This window comes from Ambystoma mexicanum, chromosome 14, assembly GCF_040938575.1.
Source record: "Ambystoma mexicanum isolate Mex_15411 chromosome 14, UKY_AmexF1_1, whole genome shotgun sequence".
NCBI classification, from domain to species: Eukaryota; Metazoa; Chordata; class Amphibia; order Caudata; family Ambystomatidae; genus Ambystoma; species Ambystoma mexicanum.
In genome coordinates this window covers 673,262,119-673,285,943 of record NC_090940.1, presented here as the reverse complement: position 1 = coordinate 673,285,943, position 23,825 = coordinate 673,262,119, and the positions used below count along the sequence as shown (strand labels likewise).

At 49.3% G+C, this 23,825-nt stretch overlaps 1 protein-coding gene across 3 annotated transcripts in view; it reads right to left on the bottom strand.

Moving 5' to 3' along the window:
• Positions 1–23,825, bottom strand: part of KCNH5 (potassium voltage-gated channel subfamily H member 5) — a 628,566-nt gene that overhangs the window by 521,902 nt on the left and 82,839 nt on the right. For all 3 annotated transcript variants that reach the window (XM_069638250.1, XM_069638247.1, XM_069638248.1), the window contains exon 2: positions 5,122–5,245. In XM_069638250.1, the coding sequence (XP_069494351.1) occupies positions 5,122–5,245 (124 nt within the window). The remainder of the gene's footprint in view (positions 1–5,121; positions 5,246–23,825) is intronic.

The following is a 23,825-nucleotide window of genomic DNA, read 5'->3' as shown; positions in this document are numbered from 1 at the left end:
TGCTTTTTTCAGGTGTAAAGTTCAGGCAAGTCCCATAAGAACCTATTGGTTTTCCGCCAACATAAAAATACATGCTGGTGGACTACCAATTGGATTTGGCAGGGGGAACTTGTTAAGTCTGATCTGCTCTCCAACTTCACCTGTCAAATCATACAAAATCCTGCAGCTCATAAAAAGTGAAGCTACATGCATTTAGCGCCACTTCTTCCACTCCGCTTGACCTGGAACATGATCCTCTATGACTGTAGCTTTATTTTCCCCATCCTGAATGGATGCCTACAAGCTCCAGCATAGAAATTAATGAGATCTTAAAATCTCATACAGACACAAAGTGAAATGAAATGCATGACAAGGTTATTGTTTCACAGAGCTTGTTCTGTATCCCCTTACTTACTAATTACCCAACAATCACACTTAAATAGCTTCCTAAAATCCCATATAATTTATTTTAAAGTGACACAGCAATGGGCACTGCCTTTTTACCTTTTCTTATCTCTAATCACTACCTTTTGTAAATAATCTTCCTCTGAGACACGTTAAAAAGATAGGATCTCACTGGTAGAGCCTCATCAGCCCTGCTGTTTGTATTTGAGGTGGGAGGGGGCATTGGCATTTGCCCCTTGTCCAAATGGTAAATCAACCTCTGATGGCACTCTTTAGAAAATATATAAATGCTGCTTTTTAGTTATAAAAGATGTACACATTTATACTTTGACCTCAAACATTATAGAAAACGCTCTTCTTTTTTGTTAATTTACGGGTGTTCATGTTTCATTTCCGGCACTGCCTAAACACCCAGCACCCAGGATTTACATCATACTTTCCAAGCAAATCCCACAACACACATGACATATTCTGTTTGCATGCAAACTCTGTAGAGTTATTCAAACAGAATGAGGTTATCAAGTCAGTACTTATCAGTTTGAATCATGAAACGTTCTGTCAGAGTAGACGAGGCTTCCAAACAAAGATACATTCTATTTAGGTCGGAGCCCCACTGGTAAGTATACATGAGATCTGAAACTGGTCAATCTTGCCAACCTAGCCTCACCATTTTCAGGAAGGGCCTTGTTGGACCAGCTCAGTGAGGTGCAGCTTGATTCCCTAGTCGTAGCAAGCAAGGCACCCACATCTGGGCATATACACATTCACTGAGGGAGACAAACGGAAGCCAAAATGCATTGGCAAAGCCAACGTCTTGGGCTTTTGATTAGGGATGGATAGGCATTTGCCAGGCACTGCCAGAAGGGTACCACCTGGCCATAAGATGGGAACAGCTGGAAAATGGTGCCAGTAACTGGGCATATGATGGCATTGCTTGGCAAATGTCTGCTAACACCTATACGCAAGCCAAAACTGCTGGCTTCATGATTGCTTGTTTAAAACAGGATTTCAGTGCAAATCACAGAGCCATTGCCAAATATATTGCTTATAAAATCAACTGGCTGAAGACACACATTAAGAGAATGTTATTACACCGGGAGCTCATTTACAGAGGTAATTAAACACTCAAAAGAATGCTTAGATATAACAGTGGCAGGCCCTATACAGCAAGACATTTGGTGTTACATTGCGATGGAGCTTGCTCAAAGAGTTCTAGAAAGGTTAGTTTTTGGTGGTGAGGCATTGACATAGCCACGTCTAGCTGTTAGGTGGGTAAATGACCAGACACACCCGTAGGATGTGTGTTTCTCCTCACATTTTATTCTCATCCTATCTGTGTTCCACAGCATGCGTTCTGGTTGTACCCAATAGGTAAAAAGTCTCTGAATCAATTAGAACCACCGTCATTGCTCTGGCCAGCCTTCCATACCATTTGCATACCAGCCATGACTCTGTCACTAATGTCAGAAGCCCTTTGCAAACTGCTAGACCACAGGGCGTAAACATTCATATGGTTGCTTGTGTTCCAGTCCAGATGGAACACGGCCTAGCAATTGAGATTGAACTGCTCCTTTGGTGGCAGCACCAAAAGTCATTTGCTAATGGCTTGTCCCCTTCTCTTATTACACTGACATACTACAGAATGATGGCATGGAATGTTGCGCAGAGCAATGGTAGTGATAATGTTTAATTTGAAGCCTTGCATTTATCACTTTTTGATTTTACTACACTCTCCCCTCCAGAATTACATTTGTGTTGCTACCAACCTTATCTTTTCACTTATTCTCAAGTAGTTAATGCAGCAGAATATATACTTTGAATGTAATTTGTAAGGGCCCCCAGTCAGTTGACGCACCTTCTGCAGAAATCTGTCTTCAAGCAACTTTACCTGTCATTTATTTTTTGATATAGTTAACCATTTTATTAAGCATGATGTGAAAAACCACCATATTACCACAAAAAATAAACATACTTGAAATTACAGAAACCAAAATTGTGATTTTAGGTTTGAGAAAATAGTTGTAGGCAGCCTGCTTGAATAAGTGTGCTACCTCACAAGGAGGTGTGAATGGCCCCCATATCCCTGGTCATTTGTACTTTTATGGCTGTGGGGCATAAATCATTGTCTAGGGCAAGAAAACAAATCCTGGCCAGGCCTCCTGCAGTTCAGCCTCTCAGAATGATGCATCTGAGGTTGCTGCTGAGTGTTAAGAGTGACATCCACCCCCCACTCCCTCGGTTACCAGTGGTGTATAACACCACTGACATTGCCTCCTTTCTAGGGGGGGCAAGAGGCTGGCTCTGGGGGGGCCTGGCCCCTTTGTCCCCCCTGCTGGAGCCAGGCCTGATCCAGACGCAAGGGGATGGGGGCACTTAATATCTATATACTCAGAAAAAGACTTTGACCAGGTTGATTGGCATTACATGGGTAGGGTATTTGAAAGAATGGGGTTTGAGGAGCGGTTTAGGGAGTGGATATCGACTCTGTACGACGGTCCAACCGCCAGGGTGGCGGTCAACGGTAGTGTCTCTTCTCCCCTGCAGCTCACTAGAGGGACGAGGCAGGGATGTCCTATCTCCCCCTTGCTCTACGCCCTGGTTATGGTGCCTCTGGCCATAGCCATTAGAGAGAACCCGGGGATCACGGGAATCCAATGCGGGGAACTAGACTTTAAACTAGAGGAAGGAAGACGGTGGGTGGCATGAGAGTTGAGAATGCATCCTCCCAGTATTTGGGCATTCATATTGCTAGAGACCTGAAAAAATGGGAAGAGGCCAATTATGATCCTATCCTGGAGAGAATCAATTCAGAATTTTGGCGCTAGCTCCCCCTCGCCCTCTCTCTTGGTTTGGCCGAATGGTCTCCCTAAAAATGAATACTCTCCCCTGTCTCTTGTATTTATTTCTGGCCATCCCCTCGATACTTTCAGAGACCCTCTTTGTGAAATTGCAGGGTATGGTGCACCAGTTCATATGGAACGGGAAGAGGGATAGAATTAAATATACTACACCAACGTTACCCTGGGAGTTAAGAGGGTTTGTCCTCCTGGACTTCAAACTATATTATAAAGCAGCGCAGGTATGGGTAATGTTGGAGCACCTTAGAGACGGCATGGGTACTTATTGGTCATTTATAGAAGATACCCAGACTCATCCTAAAAAAGTAAGGGGCTTCCTCTGGTCTCGCATCATGGAGATCCCAGGTCATAGCAGGACTCCCCCTACATTGGCAGTGCTCGGGGACCTATGGAAATGTAGTAAAGCAAACTCCCATCTCTCTTCTTGTCCCTCTCCCCTGAGCTCACTGTGGGGTGCCCCATTGGATGTAGGTAGCAGAGGCTTCCGCGAATCACAGCAGTGGTCAGACATGGGCTTGGAGAGAGCTGCTCAACTGTTCAGTGGAAATACTTTCATTAGAGTACACTATACTAAAGATAGCCATGGGGACGAACCCTTTGTCGGTTTGTGATTACCTTTGCCTGAAGGCTATTTTAAGGGACCCTAAGTGGTGCGATCAGGTTTCCTGTCCTCTTACCCCCTTTGAGAAGATTGCTGGTGAAGCTGCTACGAGGCACAGAGTGTTATCTAGGATCTATAAAGTATTGGTTACGCCGGATCTAGAGGGGAGGCAACATTTTAGACACGGTTGGGAAGCAAGGGTGGGGGCAGAGATAGCTGATGAAACTTGGGGGAAAATATGTAAGATAATGCGCGCTGGTTCGCTATACACATCAGCAATGGAGCGCAACCTTAAAATCCTTTACGCCTGGCCCCTTCCTCCAGCAAGGCTATCCAAAATGTTTGCAGGATCTTTGCCGTTTTGCCCGCCGGAGTGCATCACAGGAACGTGGTCATATGTGGTGGGAGTGTCCATCTATTCAGGTTTACTGGGTGGAGGTCCTGAGCTGGATCAAGGATCTGACCAGGGTTTCCCCTGCACTGTGCTCCCTTGAGATATTGCTGGGTGTCCCGTCCTCCGATTCGGATACCCACAGGATCCAGAAAGTTGTGGAAGCCATGTTACGGGCTGGGAGAGTAGCGTTGGCTCAGAAATGGAAAAGCACGACTGCCCCATCCAAGAGGGAATGGATGATTAAACGGTGGGATAGTTTTACGTATGAGAAGTTGACAGCAATTGTGAACGATAAGTTGCAAAGTTTTCTGGAAGAATGGGGTGCTGTGTTGCTAAAAGAAGTGTGAGAGTCTTAAGCTTTAATTTAAAGGTTGGACCCTGACTTTCAGGACCCCGGGGCAGAAGGGTTCTCTAGAGGCGCCGAGTCAGGATACATTGACATATGCAACGCCAGATATTGCTGAAGGTTTGGACTTCACTCTCTCATCGTTCGATCCCGCTGGAAGGTCGGCGGGGTCAGCTCAGGGTATGGGGTTACAAGGGTTTGATTTCTTGTATGTCTTGGTTAAAAGACAGTGTATGGTTTTTGAAATGTTTTAAATAAAAATGAAAGTGAAAAAAATAAAAGAAAATTCCGTCTGCAGCTACATGTGTATGACTGACAGCTGATGCAGAAGGAAAGAAAGACAAACCGCAACAAACATTGCGAAAAGAATGCATCGCTTTATGCAGCTGTCTGCACCATTCGGCCCCCCCCCCATCAGCCAACAAAGGGAAAGGGTCATGGGACAGGTAGTACAGAAGATCGGGAGAGCCACAGGTGGCAGGCCCAAGTGGCTTAAGAAGGGCCCAAAGTACCCCCTCAGCCCGCAGAGGCTGCCTACCTGCAGGCGCTGCTCTTCTGCATGACGTCTGCTCGGTGGAAGCCAGAGAGCTTGCAGAACCCGTCATTGCTGTACACTATCGGCCAGTCCACAATCTGAGCATTGCCAAGTAGGAAGCTGGACTCTGGAAAGACATTGCAGAAGTACAGTTACGCTTCCAACGTAGCCTCTTTCTTTGAAGAAAACAGGATGTTATGGTATTTTAAAATTAAATACCTTTCCTATGTTTTAACAGGATAATGAAAATCCAATATCGACAATGAAACATTGAAAAGAAAAGATCAAAGTATTAACATAATGAAATAGTGTATTCTAAATTACCTACAGGAAAAAGAAAAATATACAATTATGCCAATTAAAATAAAGCCCCATACGAATGAGCAGCCAGTTGCACTTATCAGGGAGATGAGGCAGAGGGAAGAGGGGAGATGAGGCAGGGGGAAGAGGGGAGAGGAGGCAGGGGGAAGAGGGGAGAGGAGGCAGGGGGAAGAGGGGGGATGAGGCAGGGGGAAGAGGGGAGATGAGGCAGGGGGAAGAGGGGAGATGAGGCAGGGGGAAGAGGGGAGATGAGGCAGGGGGAAGAGGGGAGAGGAGGCAGGGGGAAGAGGGGAGAGGAGGCAGGGGGAAGAGGGGAGAGGAGGCAGGGGGAAGAGGAGGCAGGGGGACGAGGGGGGATGAGGCAGGGGGAAGAGGGGAGATGAGGAAGGGGGAAGAGGGGAGATGAGGAAGGGGGAAGAGGGGAGATGAGGAAGGAGGAAGGGGGAAGAGGGGAGATGAGGAAGGAGGAAGGGGGAAGAGGGGAGATGAGGAAGGGGGAAGAGGGGAGATGAGGCAGAGGGAAGAGGGGAGAGAGGGGAGATGAGGCAGAGGGAAGAGGGGAGATGAGGCAGAGGGAGGAGGGGAGATGAGGCAGAGGGAAGAGGGGAGATGAGGCAGAGGGAAGAGGGGAGATGACGCAGAGGGAAGAGGGGAGATGACGCAGAGGGAAGAGGGGAGATGAGGAAGGGGAAAGAGGGGAGAGGAGGCAGGGGGAAGAGGGGAGAGGAGGCAGGGGGAAGAGGGGAGAGGAGGCAGGGGGAAGAGGGGAGATGAGGCAGGGGGAAGAGGGGAGAGGAGGCAGGGGGCAGAGGGGAGAGGAGGCAGGGGGAAGAGGGGAGAGGAGGCAGGGGGAAGAGGGGAGATGAGGAAGGGGGAAGAGGGGAGATGAGGAAGGGGGAAGAGCGGAGATGAGGAAGGAGGAAGGGGGAAGAGGGGAGATGAGGAAGGAGGAAGGGGGAAGAGGGGAGATGAGGAAGGGGGAAGAGGGGAGATGAGGCAGAGGGAAGAGGGGAGAGAGGGGAGATGAGGCAGAGGGAAGAGGGGAGATGAGGCAGAGGGAGGAGGGGAGATGAGGCAGAGGGAAGAGGGGAGATGAGGCAGAGGGAAGAGGGGAGATGACACAGAGGGAAGAGGGGAGATGAGGCAGAGGGAAGAGGGGAGATGAGGAAGGGGGAAGAGGGTAGATGAGGCAGGGGGAAGAGGGGAGATGAGGCAGGGGGAAGAGGGGAGATGAAGCAGGGGGAAGAGGGGAGATGAGAAAGGGGGAAGAGGGGAGATGAGGAAGGAGGAAGGGGGAAGAGGGGAGATGAGGAAGGAGGAAGGGGGAAGAGGGGAGATGAGGAAGGAGGAAGGGGGAAGAGGGGAGATGAGGAAGGGGGAAGAGGGGAGATGAGGCAGAGGGAAGAGGGGAGATGAGGCAGAGGGGAGAGGAGGCAGAGGGAAGAGGGGAGATGAGGAAGGGGGAAGAGGGGAGATGAGGAAGGGGGAAGAGGGGAGATGAGGAAGGGGGAAGAGGGGAGATGAGGAAGAGGGGAGATGAGGAAGGGGGAAGAGGGGAGATGAGGAAGGGGGAAGAGGGGAGATGAGGCAGAGGGAAGAGGGGAGATGAGGCAGAGGGAAGAGGGGAGATGAGGCAGAGGGAAGAGGGGAGATGAGGAAGGGGGAAGAGGGGAGATGAGGAAGGGGGAAGAGGGGAGATGAGGAAGGGGGAAGAGGGGAGATGAGGAAGGGGGAAGAGGGGAGATGAGGCAGGGGGAAGAGGGGAGATGAGGAAGGAGGAAGAGGGGAGATGAGGAAGGGGGAAGAGGGGAGATGAGGAAGGGGGAAGAGGGGAGATGAGGAAGGGGGAAGAGGGGAGATGAGGAAGGGGGAAGAGGGAGATGAGGCAGAGGGAAGAGGGGAAATGAGGCAGAGGGAAGAGGGGAAATGAGGCAGAGGGAAGAGGGGAGATGAGGAAGGGGGAAGAGGGGAGATGAGGAAGGGGGAAGAGGGGAGATGAGGCAGAGGGAAGAGGGGAGATGAAGAAGGGGAAGAGGGGAGATGAGGAAGGGGGAAGAGGGGAGATGAGGAAGGGGGAAGAGGGGAATGTTAACCTCACGCACAATTTGTATTTGTAGACGAGGCGAGATTCAGAAAAAGCGATGGCAAACATTTACAAAGGATATACAATGCATGTTTAGTGTTTTGCTACTAGAAAACTGGCAGTCGTCTTTTCGTTTACAACTAATTGAATGCAACAAATGATAAAATCCAGGGGACCCCCCCCCACAGAGGGTCTGCACGCCTAATGGTGGTCAGAAATCCAGAACACTAACCTTTCTAGAAAACAGCTTTAATAGTTATCCAAGTTGTACTTCCAATACACTCGTCATCATTCCATACTATTCCCAAACAGTGATCAAATGAAAGCAGCTCAGCTCGACGCATTTCAGACCAGTGCTCCTTTTCCAAGAGTATATACCCAAGTAAAGCGAACCCCAAACATCAATGGCGCATGCGCCAAAGCACTTTTGCAGCTGGGCAACCCATCGTTGCATACATGCAGTCAATCCAAATGGAAAATGTCAAAGTCTGTTAAACCATGAATAGAGACAACCAATAGAACAGCTGTATCAAGCAAACCACAACATAACACAACCAACCCCTTATGTGTGAAGGTGCAACCGTGAATATATACAAAACTTGCACAAGGGAGGGAAATCCCAAACAAAAACACGTTAGTGTTCTATCCTTGTGGGGGAATCCTTGGCCCCCACCGTGATGCGTCGTGAGCCCTGGGCCTCCCTCCCTCCAGGAACTCACATGGAGGCGATGTGACAGGCTCGGGCTCTGCGGTCGTGAATGCCACGGCCGGGAACGCCCCCTTTATTAATAGGGCACGCGTGGGGCGTGCAACATCATGCTGCCGCGTGATAGTCCCTTAAAGGGGTAGCACCACACTCCTACTTTTTCATGAGGACAAAAACAACATAACACACTACATAACTCCAATGAACATCTACAACACGCTAACACCCTTAACCCAAATAACCAACTCCACAATGAGCCCCTTTATTCACAGTCGCCCCCCTTCCCCACTTGGCGGGTACCTACATGTCGGGTTCCTTCATGAGTCCAATACAAAGTCACCGAAACAAGCAGGTTTCCCTGGCCCTGTCCTAAGGGGGTACCTCCTGCTCGCCTCGGAGTTGGGAGTCACGCTGTCAGTTGGCATCCTCACAGGGGACCGAGGGAGGGGCTCCGCACCCCCGCCCTCGTCGGGTATGTCCACACAGTCCTGGTCCACAGGTGCCTCAGCCCTGGGCTCCCCCAGCTTCAAGAAGCTAACGTTTTGGGTGACCGAGGCTCGGCCGTCTGACGCAGTCACCATCGACCCCTTGACTGCTATCAAGTCCAGTGGCTCAGGTTAAGTTAGTGACAGTTCCCAGTGGGGGTGCCAGGTCCTTATCAGCACCTCGTCCCCGGGCACAAGTTGTTGTTGGCGGAGACCTCTCCGGTCATTCTCTTGTTCAGTTCGGAGCTGCCGCTCCAGCTCCACTTGTTGATTGTCGATGACCACAGGCTCTTTCTCCCCCACTTCCGGCAGCAGCCTTCTCGGCATCGCTTTAAGAGAGCTTCGGCCGGGGCCACTCCTGTTGAGGTGTGCGGTTTTGTTCGATACACCCGCAGGAACTGGTAGAGGGCCCTCTCCAAACTCTGTCCTTGACTTTGCGCAATCCGAAAGACCTTATTTAACATGCACATCATCCTTTCAGCCTCTCCATTGGCCCTTCGCCACAGGGGTGTGACCTTCCCATGGTGTACGCCATAACCTTCCACCAGGGCAGCAAACGTTCTCCTTGAAACAGAACCCCATTGTCCGAACAGAGTACTGTGGGGAGGCCATGGGCTGCGAATACCTTCTCCACCGGCACCCACCACGTGCTCAAAGGCCACCGACTGGACGAACTCCACCTCCGGGTACCTGGAGTACTCGTCCACCACCACTAGGAAGTGCGTCCCCTGGTACGTAGACCCAAAGTCAGCATGGATCACCTCCCAGGGTCGCGTGCCGCGGGGCATGGCTTCGATGGCCGGCTCCCTCTGGGCATGCAACGCTGCCTGGCACCATACACATGATGCGACAGTCATCCACCCGTTTTTCTAGCTTAGGGAACCAGACCTTGAGGCGTAGTCCGGCTTTGGTCTTTGCGGCCCCTTGGCGTCCTTGGTGTACCAGGCCTATCACCTCCTGTACCTTAGCTTGCGGGACCACGATTCGATCACCTCTCAGCAGCAGGCCCTTCTCTGAGAATGACAGCTCCTCCCACACTCTCCACAGCTGCTCGAGCACCATCTTTGCTTCTTGGATGCGCCAAGCAAGCGACTCCAGGACACTCTTCCATTGTTGAACGGGATATTATATTGTGCCTCCTTTTTGTATATATTGGCCTAAGCCCAGTCGCTCTGCGAAGAAATCCGCATTGCAAGGTTCTGACCTTAGATCGATTAAGCCGCCATTTTAGGTTCATCCGCCATTTTGATTCTCGCTCCAAAGTCACCCTGAGTTCTAAAATGGTGGACAGTGTTCTTCTGTTTGTAGCATGGCCGACTTGACGCCTAAGTGCAAGTTAATGCCTAAACTGCCCATAGGCCAAATGTTAGGGTCATGTAATGAGACCTTGTCCTTCATTGACCTATAGATCGAGGATTACCTGTGCCAACGTAACTGATCCGCGAGCATATATTAAGCACAATGTTGTGTAAATACTAAACGTGAACACTTGTTGAACTGCATTGTATTGAAATATGTACTAAGGCTTATGTTAAATCCGAGACTATACTGTTGCTATTGTGATTTGCTGAACATGTAAACTGAAGGTGATCCATATGCATATAGCTGGGCGAGTCAGAGGTGAACTCGGCACAAACCCTAGATTGGGAATTATTAACGTACAGAGGGGCTGAACATCATGTTACAAGACTGTATAAAAGAGCGAATATTCTGGTGTACAGCCCCACTCACTTCTCACATCGAACGGGCTGGTATTCGTTGTGATGTACTGAGGGCCAGATAGCTATCTGATACTTTGTTCCTTTGAAAACTGTTCAGTTACTTTGAATAAAGATCTGTGTATCTTTGTAAACCCTTGTTTGGTGCATTTCCTTTTGTGGTACTCAGCCTCAATATTCTCTTTTTGCTTTTACACCAGGACCCTTGCTGCATTGCCGATTTGAGTATGCAGAAGCGCTCGTCGTTGGCAGCCATGATTTCCAGATCCTCCAGCGGTAGGGCATTTGGGGTGGCCGCTTCTATCACCAGTTGTATATGGTTGCGGGCCCCATCTTCGCAGCCATCTGCTTCTCCGTCCTGGATGGCGAGATAGATAATCAGCTGCATTGTTGGCACCAGGCCAATACACCAACGAGACCCCTATTCCAACAGGGACAGCATCCATCTCTCAATCCTCGCTCGCGGTTTTGAGGATGAGCCCGCCAGGATCGGCAGCAAGGGCTTGTGGTCGGTCACCACGGTCACCGGCCTTCCTAGGATTTATAGCCGGAAGTGCCTGTACGCCCAGAGGACAGCCAGCTCCTCCCGAACATCTGGGAGTATCGTTGCTCCGTGTCAGACAAGGCCTTGCTGGCATAGGCCACGGAACGGACACAGGAGTCTTGCCCCACCTGCGTTAAAACCGCTCTGAGGCCAAACAGGCTGGTGTCCACGACAATCTCGGACTGCAGGGCCGGGTCGAAGAAGGCCATTGTGTCTTACTCAGTGAGGGCACTTTTAAGGTCCTTGAACACCACCTCTTCCAGTGGTCCCCACTGCCACGCCGTCTTTCTTCGCGAGTGCCCGTAGCGGCTCCGACCTTGATGTCAGGTTTTTGATAAACCGGCCACAGTAGGTGACCATCCCCAGGAAGCTTCTCACTTCAGACACATTTTCAGGTGGTTTCGCCTCCTTGATATCCTTCACCTTCCTGGGGTCTGGAGACACTCCTCTCTCTTTGAACATGAATCCAAAAGAACTCTATGCTCGTCCTCAGGAGCTCACATTTTTCGTGGTGGAGTGTTAAGCCTAGTGACTGAAGTCTCTCGAAAGTCTTGTAGGTGGTCCACTTCTGACTTGGCAAACACCAGGATGTCGTCACTGATGTTGAGAACACCATCTAGGTCTGCCAGCGCCCACCCTGATAATGTTTTGAAATAGCTCAGCCGCGGAGGAAACCCCAAAGCTGAGTCACTAGTACCAGTATAGACCCCGGTGGGCCCCCACCGTGACGCGTCATGAACCCCGGGCCTCCCTCCCTCCAGGAACTCACATGGACCCTCCCTCCAGGAACTCACACGGAGGCAATGTGACAGGCTCAGGCTCCCGGGTCACGAATGCCGTGGCCGGGAACGCCCCCTTTATTAATAGGGCACACGGCAGCGTGCAACGTCACACCGCTGCGTGCTATTCCCTTAAAGGGGTAGCACCACAGTTAGTAGCCAAGGCTCTTCGCCCGATCAATGCTGCATTAAGTTGACAGCAATTATTTTAGCAGAACATAAAGCTGCACTTGTCTGCTCGCTAATAGCCAGCAGGATATTAAGATAGCAATCTATATGAATACTTCTGTGTGTCCTTCTAGGTCCCCTTCTGTCATGGCCTCTACCTGCAGACCCGAGAGTCCAGGTGGTAGACCCAGTCCTGTGTCCCCGCAGGGCCCTCCAGAGCAGCCATCAGTTGTAAAACATGGGATATCGCGAGAATGTGCCCCAATATATGAATTCATTCTTAAGGAAACGCATGGTCTGGGCTGCTTTTGCTACGGACTGTCAATATGACCATTACCAAGATTGTAAAAGTACCATTACGGGCCTCTCAAAAACAAATACATAAAGGGCGCAAACTCTGCACTGGCTAGTGAGACCGGATTCTTGGCAAGTAAGAAATGGTGTGCTGTGTGTTTGTATAGAATTGAAGTGGCAAGTGACTTATGGCTGGCTAGTAGCTTGCAACTTGAATGTTTCCCCTCTGAGTGCAGTCTATTCTAAGCTAAGACATTAGTAGACTGTGATATACCACTGCAAACGTCCACCCGATGGGTACTGTGACGAATCTAGCAGCATCGTCACTGGTTCTCCGGAGTGAAGCTTGCATTGTGTGGCCAGGGAAAGGCAGAAGCTAACTACTCCGACCCTGGGGTTGGCTACCTGCAGGAGGATCACGTAGGGGGAAGATAAACTACAGAGGACAAGAAGATACTAGACCAAAATATGTGCCCGTACAACATACCTACATGTGTGCTTGTGATCGGGGTGAAGAATATCCAAATCTTCCCAGTCAATCACCTTAACCAATTTCCCCTCTCTTTTTACTACTGAGGCGAGGACGAGCGATGGAGCAATGAAGATGACCAGAAGTGGTAAGCCAATGCCGCAGTCAATTGCTAAACCGTGCCGGGAAGTTGCCAAAGCAGACAGGCTCACAAGAGAAAGGCAGAGACAGTTTTTTTGTAACTTGTTATGATGCCGGTCAGAACGCTGGAGGCGAACAAACTGTTCGAAGCAACAGAGAGGCTGACCTGAATAGCGCGCAGAGAAGCCAAAATAAAGGAAGCTCACTGCTTGAGAGCCTGAGGCAGTGGGAGTTGTAGGCACCAGAAGAAACCAAAACGAGAGCCACCCGACTAACGGGATGCACACAGAGTTAGAATACCAAAGCGGACTTGCGAGGGACACTGAAACCAACGGGTAAGCCCAAAGAAAGCTAATGGGTTATCAGAGCGTCTGAAAGTGTGCCGTGTCACAGACCTCAATCCTTGAGGTCGAGAAAGTGATCCTCACACTCAAACCCTCAAATTGTCAGGGCTACATCAACCCAGCCCAAGTCATCAGAAATGTGGCCGGAGACCCATCACCATTCATATCAAAGTTAATTAACGCTTCTTTTACCACTGGCACCATCCCCAGCAACGAGTCCTGGGTACTCTCACTCCTTAAAAAACAATCACTAGATCCCACCAATTACAGACCCATTACCACAGTACCATTCCTGCTCAAAATACTTGATAGGGTAGCATTCCTCCAAATTCAGGAGTACCTAGAACAGAAGCAACTATTAGGAGTCAGCCAATCAAGCTTTAGGCCCCAACACGTGACGAAACAGCATTGATGGACCTACAGACCCAAGTCGACGCACTCAAAGACAGTGGTAAAACTGCATTACTACTCCTATTTGATCCCTCAGCTGCGTTCGATCTGGTGGACCATAAAGTCCTCTGTAACCTGGACTCAGCTGCGCACTTCTCTCAAGAGGCCATAAGCTGGATACAATCCTTCTTGAATAGGACTATGCAAGTCTTCTCACCATCTTCATCTGCCGACCCAGTCCCCATCACTTGTGGGGTGCCACAGGGTTCATGTGTCTCGCCCACAATGTATAATATATTCAGTAAGCCCCTTTTCGATGATCTAGACGGTCTTGGTATCACCTACACGAACTATGCAGATGATACTCAGATCCTCATACCTCTTACGGGAGATTACGACAACGATTTGGCCTTGGTAAATAAAATCTGTCTCATCATCCAGGCATGTGTCAGGAACTCGGATTGGAGGGTCTGGAAACGCTGGAGGCATTGATTGCCATACGCGCGTTTCAGTCCTCACCCAAGATGGCGGACGAGTCCTTATATGCTGACCCCTCCCACCAATCTACGCGTTGTATCTGTTTACCAACGCTACGGTTCGTGAGGAAACTTTGTCCGTGAATTTCTCATTGCCTCTTCCCTTCTTTTTCCTTTTCAGCCTTCCTGGTCCGTCTCGTCGGATCGTCTACTTCCCTTCTACCTTTTGTATCCCCCTTTGCCTGCCTCTCCCTAGTCCTTATCCGTTGCTAAACTTGCCGCCTCCAGACTTACCTGTATAGTTTTTGGTTTCTTACGTCCTACTTTTCTACTTCCTCGCATCCTCCTGTTCTGTCTGGTTCCTTCCTAAATTTGTTTGTCCACTCTTCCAGGTTGTCTGTCTTCCTGCCTTATACTTTGCTAGGGCTGCCTTTATTAAGCCCTTGCTATTTTTCTGCAGCCGGTTTCGGCTCCTCAATTTCGTTTACTGAGCGGTCTCCCGCTCCGTAAGCATCTTCCTGTCGGCTTACCTTATTGCTCCTTGTTCGGTACTTACTACTAGCTCTGACTGTTTCTCACTATTCCCTTGTCACCTTTACTATCGGGTTTTTCTTCGACGCCTTTCTATTTTTGTGAACCCTCCTTTTCCAGCTATTCATCAAACTCCTGCCCTAACTCCAAGGATTTATATTGCCACAAACAAACATTCCCTTGAATTCTACCTACACCGGCTGCCTTCAGGTCATCAAGGAAGTGAATTACAGCCAACTGAACCCATCTGAACTTACAGGGTTTTTTCCGCCTTTGTGCTTTTTCCCTGATTAGGGCTGACCCCCCGGGGGTCCCCGCGGTTAGGGTTCCTTCTCTGCCAAGGTGGCCTCCGGAGGGGCCAGACCCTACCTGCACGAAAAGAAGATCAGGACACCCAAGAGAGATACCCCCACTTCACGGAAGGAACGAAAGAAGACCGAGACCATCCCAATAGAGTATACTTCTGAGGAGCCAGGTGAGGAGTAGGGGGAGGAAGTTCTTAAACTTGGCAGCATGGATGGCGGCCCACGGTCTATGCCTGAATGATGACAAAACTGAGCTCATCATCCTTGGTACCACCACAAACCTTATCAAACTTGGACACAAATACACCACCTTTGACATTGATGGTAACACCATTAAAGTTGCCAAAGAAGTTAAAACATTGGGATTTTATTTAGATGCATCAACTATGGCCTCCGCCATCGCTTACACATGTAAGTTAATTGGAGCTGCTAAGCCATTCCTCTCTACACACAGTTGCACCGCCTTGGCTAGAGCTCTAATTTTATCCAAACTTGACTATTGCAACTCACTATACCTGGGGGCTAATAAGTCTATTACGAATAAAATTCAGACTCTCCAAAATAATGCCCTCAGAGCAGCGTTAGGCATATCAAAAAAAGAACACATATCAGAGATAAGACGACAAAATAACTGGCTCACCACTAGCAATAAAATTTTGCTCATAACTGCCTCCCTAACACATAAGTGTCTTAATAATGACGCCCTGCTCTATCTAACAGAAAGATTCAACAGAAAATTATCCAATCGGCCAACCAGAAGGGCCAACTCCAACTGCCTAATGTTTCCAAGGTTCAAACTCACTGAAGTGGGAGGGTGTAGCTTCCCAGCTAAAGCGGCACAGATTTGGAACTCATTACCCCCCTCCCTGAGGGCAGACCAAACCTACCTGCATTTTAGACGCAATATCATCAACTGGATTAAAGAAATGGACTGCTAAAGTCGTAAGGCGATATAGCTATGTGTTCTGTAAATAAGTTCTAATTGCTATTTTACTATTTCACTATTTCACTGTATTGAACAGGTCTCTTGTATCTTGACGTTTTATATACCTCTACAGTTCTGTAACCCAAGCTGAAAGTTTTCTTGTTGCTCCCGCGCCCCGACACCCTCGGGTCTGGCGCGCATTATAAATAATAAAACAAACAGAAACAGCGCAAGGGAAGCAAAGTGAAATATTTGAAGGAATTAGAATATTTGTGAACAATATTGAAAGCGGGCTGGCGACTCGATGCTTCAAAAGAGAAGTTAATGTAAATATGAACAGTATTGGAAAAGGGGCAGAAGCCCAATGTTTGAAAGAAAGAGTGGAAACAAACTTTGCTAGACAAGAGTCTGTGACCCAATATGGGTCAAATATAATATTGTGGTTAAAGCAAAGTGATTATGATAGATGAAATTTATAACGCGCCTGTACACAGGTGTTTCTATGCGCGGCAAGACAAGGGAGGGAAAGAGGGAGGACAACAGAAACAATCAAAACTAGGCCTTGTGTCATTCAGATCGTGCAAGTGCGACAACGCAAAGTGCAGGGGGTAAGTAGCGTGGGGAGTGCCAGGGAGGGGATAGTGCAATCAGGGCAGTATTGCTCTGAATAAGTGCAGCCAGGGCTGAGCGTCTCTGGGTAAGTGCAAGGAGGCAGGGGACTGTAGAGGTTACAGCCCCTAAGTGTGTGGTAGGCCCAGAGGCAGTGTAGGGGAGACTGATCATGGAGGAGTCTGGTAACCAGTGAGACTCTTGAGGGTACCAACCAACCAGTGTGACCCTCAGAGTTGGAGATAGCTGAGCTAAGTGCTTGAGAAGGAAGGTATTTTGGAAGAAAGCGCTGGATGTATTGCATGCCCTAGATGATGCATAGGTCTTGAACTTGATCCTTGCAGCCAGCGGAAGCCAGTGGAGAGATTGCAGGGCTGGAGAGATACAGTCCTTGGGCTTGAGGCCAAGGATACGTCCCGCAGTCCTGTTCTGGATAAGTTTCAGAGGGTGGTGAGTAGAGGAAGGCAGATTGAAAAAGATTCTGTTGCTGTAGTCCAGCCTAGAGAGAACTAGGGCTCTGGAGACAGTAAGCTTCTGGGGGAAAGTGAGAAAAGGAAGAATATCTCTGAGGAGGTGCAGCTGGTAGTGGGCTTTCTTGGCAAGGTCTGTGATGTGAGGGGAGAAGGAGAGATTGTATCAAAGATGACACCAAGAGTTTTTGCCTCACAGGAGGGTGCACATAGAGGGCCCAACAAAGGCAGCCAGAGTGAGAAAGGGAAAGGGGAAGGGGAAGCAGGGTTCCCAATGAGAAGGATCTCAGTCTTACTGGCATTAAGGCAGAGATCGTTGGAGGCGCACCAAACCTGAAACGCGGATAGACAATAAGGAATGAGCAAGCGAGGAGAAGAGGCCGAAGGGAGCCTCAAAGAGAGCAGAGTCTCATCCGCATAACACTGAAAGTTAAAGAAGGTGGAGATCAGGTAGGCCAAGGGGGCCACGTAGACAATGAAGAGCCAGGGTGAGAGGATGGAGCCCTGGGGGAAAACCCCATGTGGAGAGAGGCGGTGGAGTGAAATGACCCAAGTTGGACCTGGCAGGTTTGGTCCAGGAGGAAGGAGGTCAACCACTCCAGGGCCTAATCCGTGATGCCCACATTATCAGGGAGCCGATTGATCAGGATGGCATGATTGACAGCGTCAAAAGCAGAGGAAAGGTCAAGGAGGATGAGGACAGAAGGAAGGCTGGAGTCAAGACTAGAGAGCAGATCTTCACAGGTGTTCAGGAGAGCAGTTTCTGTGCCTCTGGCTGCTCTGAAGTCAGACTGATGGTCATGGAGACAACCAACAGATTCAGTGTAGAGAGTAAGCTCAGAGATGGGCAACTTTTCCAGTAGTTTGCACAGGAAAGGAGTGATGGAGATCAGGTGATAGTTTGCTGGACAGGTAGGATCGGAGGAAGAATTATTTAAGGAGGGGTGCACAAGGGAGTGCTTGAGAGAGAGGGGAAAGATCCAGTGGCAAAAGAGTGATTGCAGATATCGACCAAGGCTGGAGCACTGGTGTCCATGTGGTCCCTGATCGTTCTGGAGGAGCAGGGTTCACCTGTTTGGACGACACTTTCATAGATCGGACTTGTCTAGAAACATTGTCAGGTGTCAGAGAGAAAGGAGAAAGGAGGAGGCGAGGCTGCTAGAGGGTGGCCAAAAGAGGAAGAAGAAAGCGAGGACTGGATGACCTGAGTTTTGAGGGGCCTGGGAGTAAACAGGGGAGGTGGAGACTGCAGAAAGGTTGGCCAGTTCCTTGCAGATTTTAAAGAGTTTGGCTGGGTTGCTAGAGGAAGCAGAGATGCGGGCTTGGATGTGGAATTTTCTTGGAAAGGACAGATACTCTTAACTTTGGATCAGGCGGCAGGCCAATTTGTCAGAGGATGCACCCGAAGCCCTCCAATTCCTCTCAGCCACCCTGCAGTTGCATTTCAGGGTAAGCTAGGTCGGAGTCATACCAAGAGTTACACTTGGAGGTAGGCTTCAGACATATTCTCATGACGGGGGCAAGGATGTCCAGGGTGTTGGAGATAGTTCTTGCTAATCTGATTTTTTCTGTGTCAGAGTCTGAGTCAGCTGTAGGCGTCGGAAGAGCAGAGAAAGTAGCGTCAAAGGCATCCCCTGACACACGCTTCATGGGCCGAATGACCGAGAAGGTAGGTAGCAATGCTAGGGTGGGCTTTGCCTGAGGGGCAGAATTCAGGAGAGAGGAAAGCACAAAGTGGTCAGTCCAAGAGAGGAGAGGTGAGGGTTGGAGATGGGGGGGGGATCTCTGAGGAGATGATAACATCCAAGATGTGTCCGGGAGAATGTGTCGGGCCAGAGGGTAGAATGGAGAGAGAGAGTGTTGCAGAGGTTGCGGAAGAGCACAAAGGCGGGAATAGGCATCCAGGTGGATGTTGAGGTCTCCAAATAGAAGAAGTTGACAGGTAGAGGCAATGAGAGAAGAGGAGAGGTCAGCCCATTCCAAGAGGAAGAGTGCAACCTGGCCAGGTGGCCTGTAGATGGTGGCCACTGTCAGAGAGAGGCCAGGAGAGATAGAAAGCCTGCAGACCAGGCATTCAAAGGAGGAGTAGGCCTACATAGGAATGACAGAAGCACGGACCCACTCCGGAAAGATCAGAGCTACTCCATTTCCGGGTTGGTTGGTTCTGGGCTTGGAGAGGATCTTGTAGCCATCAAGGAGGAGTGTGTCAAACGTGACAGAGCTGGCCGTGATCCATTTATCTGTGAGAGCGAGGCCATCCAGGTTCAGCTCTTCAAGGAGGTGCAGATTGGAGAAGGGAAAAGCCCTGGCAGGTTAGTGAACCAGTTGGACGGTGGGTAAAGGCCTCGCACCCATTGGAAAAATACAAAGACTTACTAATTTGACATCCTGGCAGGAGAGTAAAACCGGAGTGAGAAGCAAAGTGAATGTGGAATTGTGAAATTGTGTGAAAAAAGGGAGGAAGTATACCAATTGTTGTAGGACGGATGAGAAAGTCACAATTACCCTGGCAGGAGAGTACACCAAGGAACCGCTAATGGAAAAAAAAGGAAGAATGGTAGCCAGTTAAAACTAATGGAACCACTGAATGCGAAAAGCTGAACAATAAGAAGTGTAGTTCAGGGAAGGGGAAGCCCCTGAAATAGATTAAAACTTGTCAAAGGTAAACAGTGAAAGTCCTGACAGGAGAATACCAGGCAGAGCCACTGCAAGTCTGGGAACCGCACCCAAGAGAACTGTGAGAAACAAGAAACATGAAGTAGCCACTTGGGAATTTGGAAGCTCTAGGGGAAGGAAGCAATCACCCCGGAAGTTTAATGGGATTTGAACTGTGAAGGGAAGGAAAGGAAAGGAGCAACGCAGTGCCCTTTGAATGCGAGAAATACAAGGGAAAAGAATCATAGCACCTGGACCTGAGAACTGTAAATCTTTGGAAAAAGAACTGTCTTTGTGCAGTGGTCGAAGTGTTCAAAAAGAAGTAGTGGAACTAGGCTCCCTACTGGCCTGCACCCCTCCCCACAGACCCCATTGACGCACCCCCTCCCATGCACAATACAAATCCAAAAATACAGGTGCCTGATGTTTAAGGGAACATCCAGTGCAGAGCATTGAAAGTGCAAGTGACAACTTCTTCCTACACCTTTATTTTAAAACGAAACCGTTCCGGAACGGTTTCTTTTTACAATAAAAGTATAGGAACGGTAAAACCGAATTAAAAGAAGTAGAGGAGCACCGCTCCCGATGGCTCCCGCCCACTTCGCCCACTGTCTTTGTGCTGAGAAACCCAGGGGGACAGGGGAGCTCCCCGAGGATTGGCTCGTGCAACATTGAATACTTATTTCTTTCTACACCTTTTCACTTGGAATTTTGTGTTGAAACTGGGGAGAGAACCAGGATTGACTTCTAGAGATACTGTACCACATTTCACATTACAATTTATTTTATTTCTTGATAGCGACCAAACCCAGAAGCATCACAGCCCTAGGTTACACTGGTAGGAAGGACAGTTGCTGCATTACATGATTAGTAGAGTTGCAGCAGTAATGGCAAGTAGGATACAGTAAGGGGTCTTTGTTGAACAGAATGGTTTTGACTATTTCCACGGAGTCTCGGGTAAGAAGACTCATCTTTGATAGATGGAGGGAGAGCATTCCAAAGAGAGGGAGCAATACATGTGAAGCTGGCTCCTCCCACTCTTTGTCTGGTGAATCTGGGCTTCATAAGGGAGGAGGATCTCAGATTGTGGGATTGTGTTTTTGGGAGATGCGTGCAGTGAGGTAAGTGAGTGCAGTATTGTGGATGCAGCGGTGGGTGATTGAAAGGATTTTAAACTCAATACGTGCCTTGATGGGCAGCCAGTGAGCTTCACATCTCACTAGAGGGATGTGATCAGATCTTTTTAGACCCAGACAGCTCGAAAAGTGTTATTCTGGATCAATTGTAATTGAATTCAAGTTTTGGTGAAAGTTCCAGCAAGTATGGCGTTGCAATAATCCAATTTGCTGTCGATAATGGCTCTCGCCAGAGTAAGGCAGCTGTTCGGGGAGATAAGTTTGGAAATTAACGGTCATAGAAAGGAGAACTCTACAATTGACATCCTTATTTTCTTTGCGGCAGGGAAACCCGTTTGGAATAGCCAGGTTTTTCCGCTCAGTCTTTTTGTTATTTTAAAAAGAAATGTCAGAAGTCATTTTGAAACCGATCACTGCCTCCGAATCTTACTCTTGATCCCTTACAGTACGTAAAACAACACTAAGAACACTAAAGTGAAGGTAGTTTCTTGTATTTCTATGCAACCGATTAATGTTCCAGAGGAGTCCCAGCCTCAGGACAGGGAATATTCCGACAGCAGGTGAATCTTTCAAAGATCCAGTGCTAGAGAAGTAGGATGGGCCCTTTCTGGGAAATCACCCTGTACAGCAGAAATCAATGGCATGAATGCCTCTCGCTCCCTGGGCCACATCCAGGAGGAAACAGAGCTTCTGAAGAAGTGACCAGCATTGGCCAAAGCATTCATACAGCAATCAATGGTATGAATGCCTCTCGCTCCCTGGGCCACATCCAGGAGGAAACAGAGCTTCTGAAGAAGTGACCAGCATTGGCCAAAGCATTCATACTAGACAAGATTGAAGCCTCGGGGGTGGGGGTGCACGTAAAGGACGGAACACGGGGGGAGCTGGTTCAGCAGAGGCTGCATGCATGGATAGGGGGGGGCAGCATAGATTAGGGGCAACTTGCTTGTCTTGGAAGCAAGCAACGTCCAGCAGCACAGGTTTGAAACCCAGTTTCGCGTTTAGAGGCCAGACTCTGGCATGAAACGCAATATAAGTATCCCATTTTGAAGTTAGAAGACTTCACCATCATTCTTTATGAAGCATGGAGATGCTAATACAAACATGCACAGAAACATGAGAAGCGGCTGGCTTTCCCCGATGATTGGAGCCCCAGTACAGGGACCCCACACCGCATCCCTCTCCCCCTTCTTGCTGCCTTGGTCACTTTTCCCCTCTTGGTTGTATTGGTTTTCTTCCATTTTTGACATCCTGCAGAAATAGAAATACATACACACAGTGTACGTTGTTTGTGCACTCCCCATTTTGTGCTGTTTGCACTTTGACACAATGTGTATTGTAATGTGGCTCATTGCAAAACCACAATAAAACAAAATAGAAAAGAAATGCACTGCTCTAGAAGAAAGCCACTTTGCAAGACTCCTCAAGGCTACTTTAGAATTGGCAGCCCGACAAGTACATCTGTGACGTGGACAGTTCTCTGCTGTGGAGAGAACCACATTCATTCTGCGATTATCTTATGAAAAAGGACTGCTCTAGTGACATTTCAAAGTGGAGAAAAAACGAATTCCTTTATCTCAACTGGAAAATCGATTTCGGTCCTTGTCTTGTGTTAAATTGTGCTTTTCAAAAACACACAGAGAAAAGAGAAGGATGTGGTTTAAACTAAATGGCGGAGCGCACTAGAAGCACGTTCTAGAAGTTTGCAAAAGTCTAAACACATTCCAAACATTCAAGGATTGTGCTTCCACCAAGTCAATAAATATAAAGTACAACCTTTTGCTGGAATACTATACACCCTGCAACAAGAAACCATATAAAACAAATCTTACATGTACGTGTGCCTAATGAGGAACGTTATGTTCTTGAATGATCCTCCTGAAATAGTGCAGCTGTACGGTGTGAAGATGAGTGGCGAAACCTGCTACTTGCCACTTGTAGAGTGAGCACCTGCCATGGTTCTGGCCCCATAGCCCTGCAGGCTTGCCATGTGCTGCAGACCGCTGCATGTCGCTGCGATTCAGGGAGCGGCCTCTAGAGCATGGATGTGGCGCTCCATAAGTCCCGCCTGTGAGGACAGTTACCATGGTCTGCACCGCAGCATGGCGCTGTGATGCAGAGAGCGGCCTCTAGAGCATGGAAGTGGCGCTCCATAAGTCCCGCCTGTGTGGACAGTTACCATGGTCTGCACCGCTGCATGGCGCTGTGATGCAGAGAGCGGCCTCTAGAGCATGGATGTGGAGCTCCATAAGTCCCGCCTGTGTGGACAGTTACCATGGTCTGCAGATCGCTGCATGTCGCTGTGCTGCAGAGAGTGGCCTCTAAAGCATGGATGTGGAGCTCCATAAGTCCCGCCTGTGTGGACAGTTACCATGGTCTGCACCGCTGCATGTCGCTGTGCTGCAGAGAGTGGCCTCCAGAGCATGGATATGGAGCTCCATAAGTCTCGCCTGTGTGGACAGTTACCATGGTCTTTACCGCTGCATGTCGCTGTGCTGCAGAGAGTGGCCTCTAGAGCATGGATGTGGAGCTCCATGCTCCATAAGTCCCGCCTGTGTGGACAGTTACCATGGTCTGCAGATCGCTGCATGTCGCTGTGCTGCAGAGAGTGGCCTCCAGAGCATGGATGTGGAGCTCCATAAGTCCCGCCTGTGTGGACAGTTACCATGGTCTGCACCGCTGCATGTCGCTGTGCTGCAGAGAGTGGCCTCCAGAGCATGGATGTGGAGCTCCATAAGTCCCGCCTGTGTGGACAGTTACCATGGTCTGCACCGCTGCATGTCGCTGTGCTGCAGAGAGCGGCCTCTAGAGCATGGATGTGGAGCTCCATAAGTCCCGCCTGTGTGGACAGTTACCATGGTCTTTACCGCTGCATGTCGCTGTGCTGCAGAGAGTGGCCTCTAGAGCATGGATGTGGAGCTCCATAAGTCCCGCTTGTGTGGACAGTTACCATGGTCTGCACTGCTGCATGGCGCTGCGATTCAGGGAGCTGCCTCTAGAGCATGGATGTGGAGCTCCATAAGTCCCGCCTGTGTGGACAGTTACCATGGTCTGCACCACTGCATGGCGCTGTGCTGCAGAGAGTGGCCTCTAGAGCATGGATGTGGAGCTCCATAAGTCCCGCCTGTGTGGACAGTTACCATGGTCTGCACCGCTGC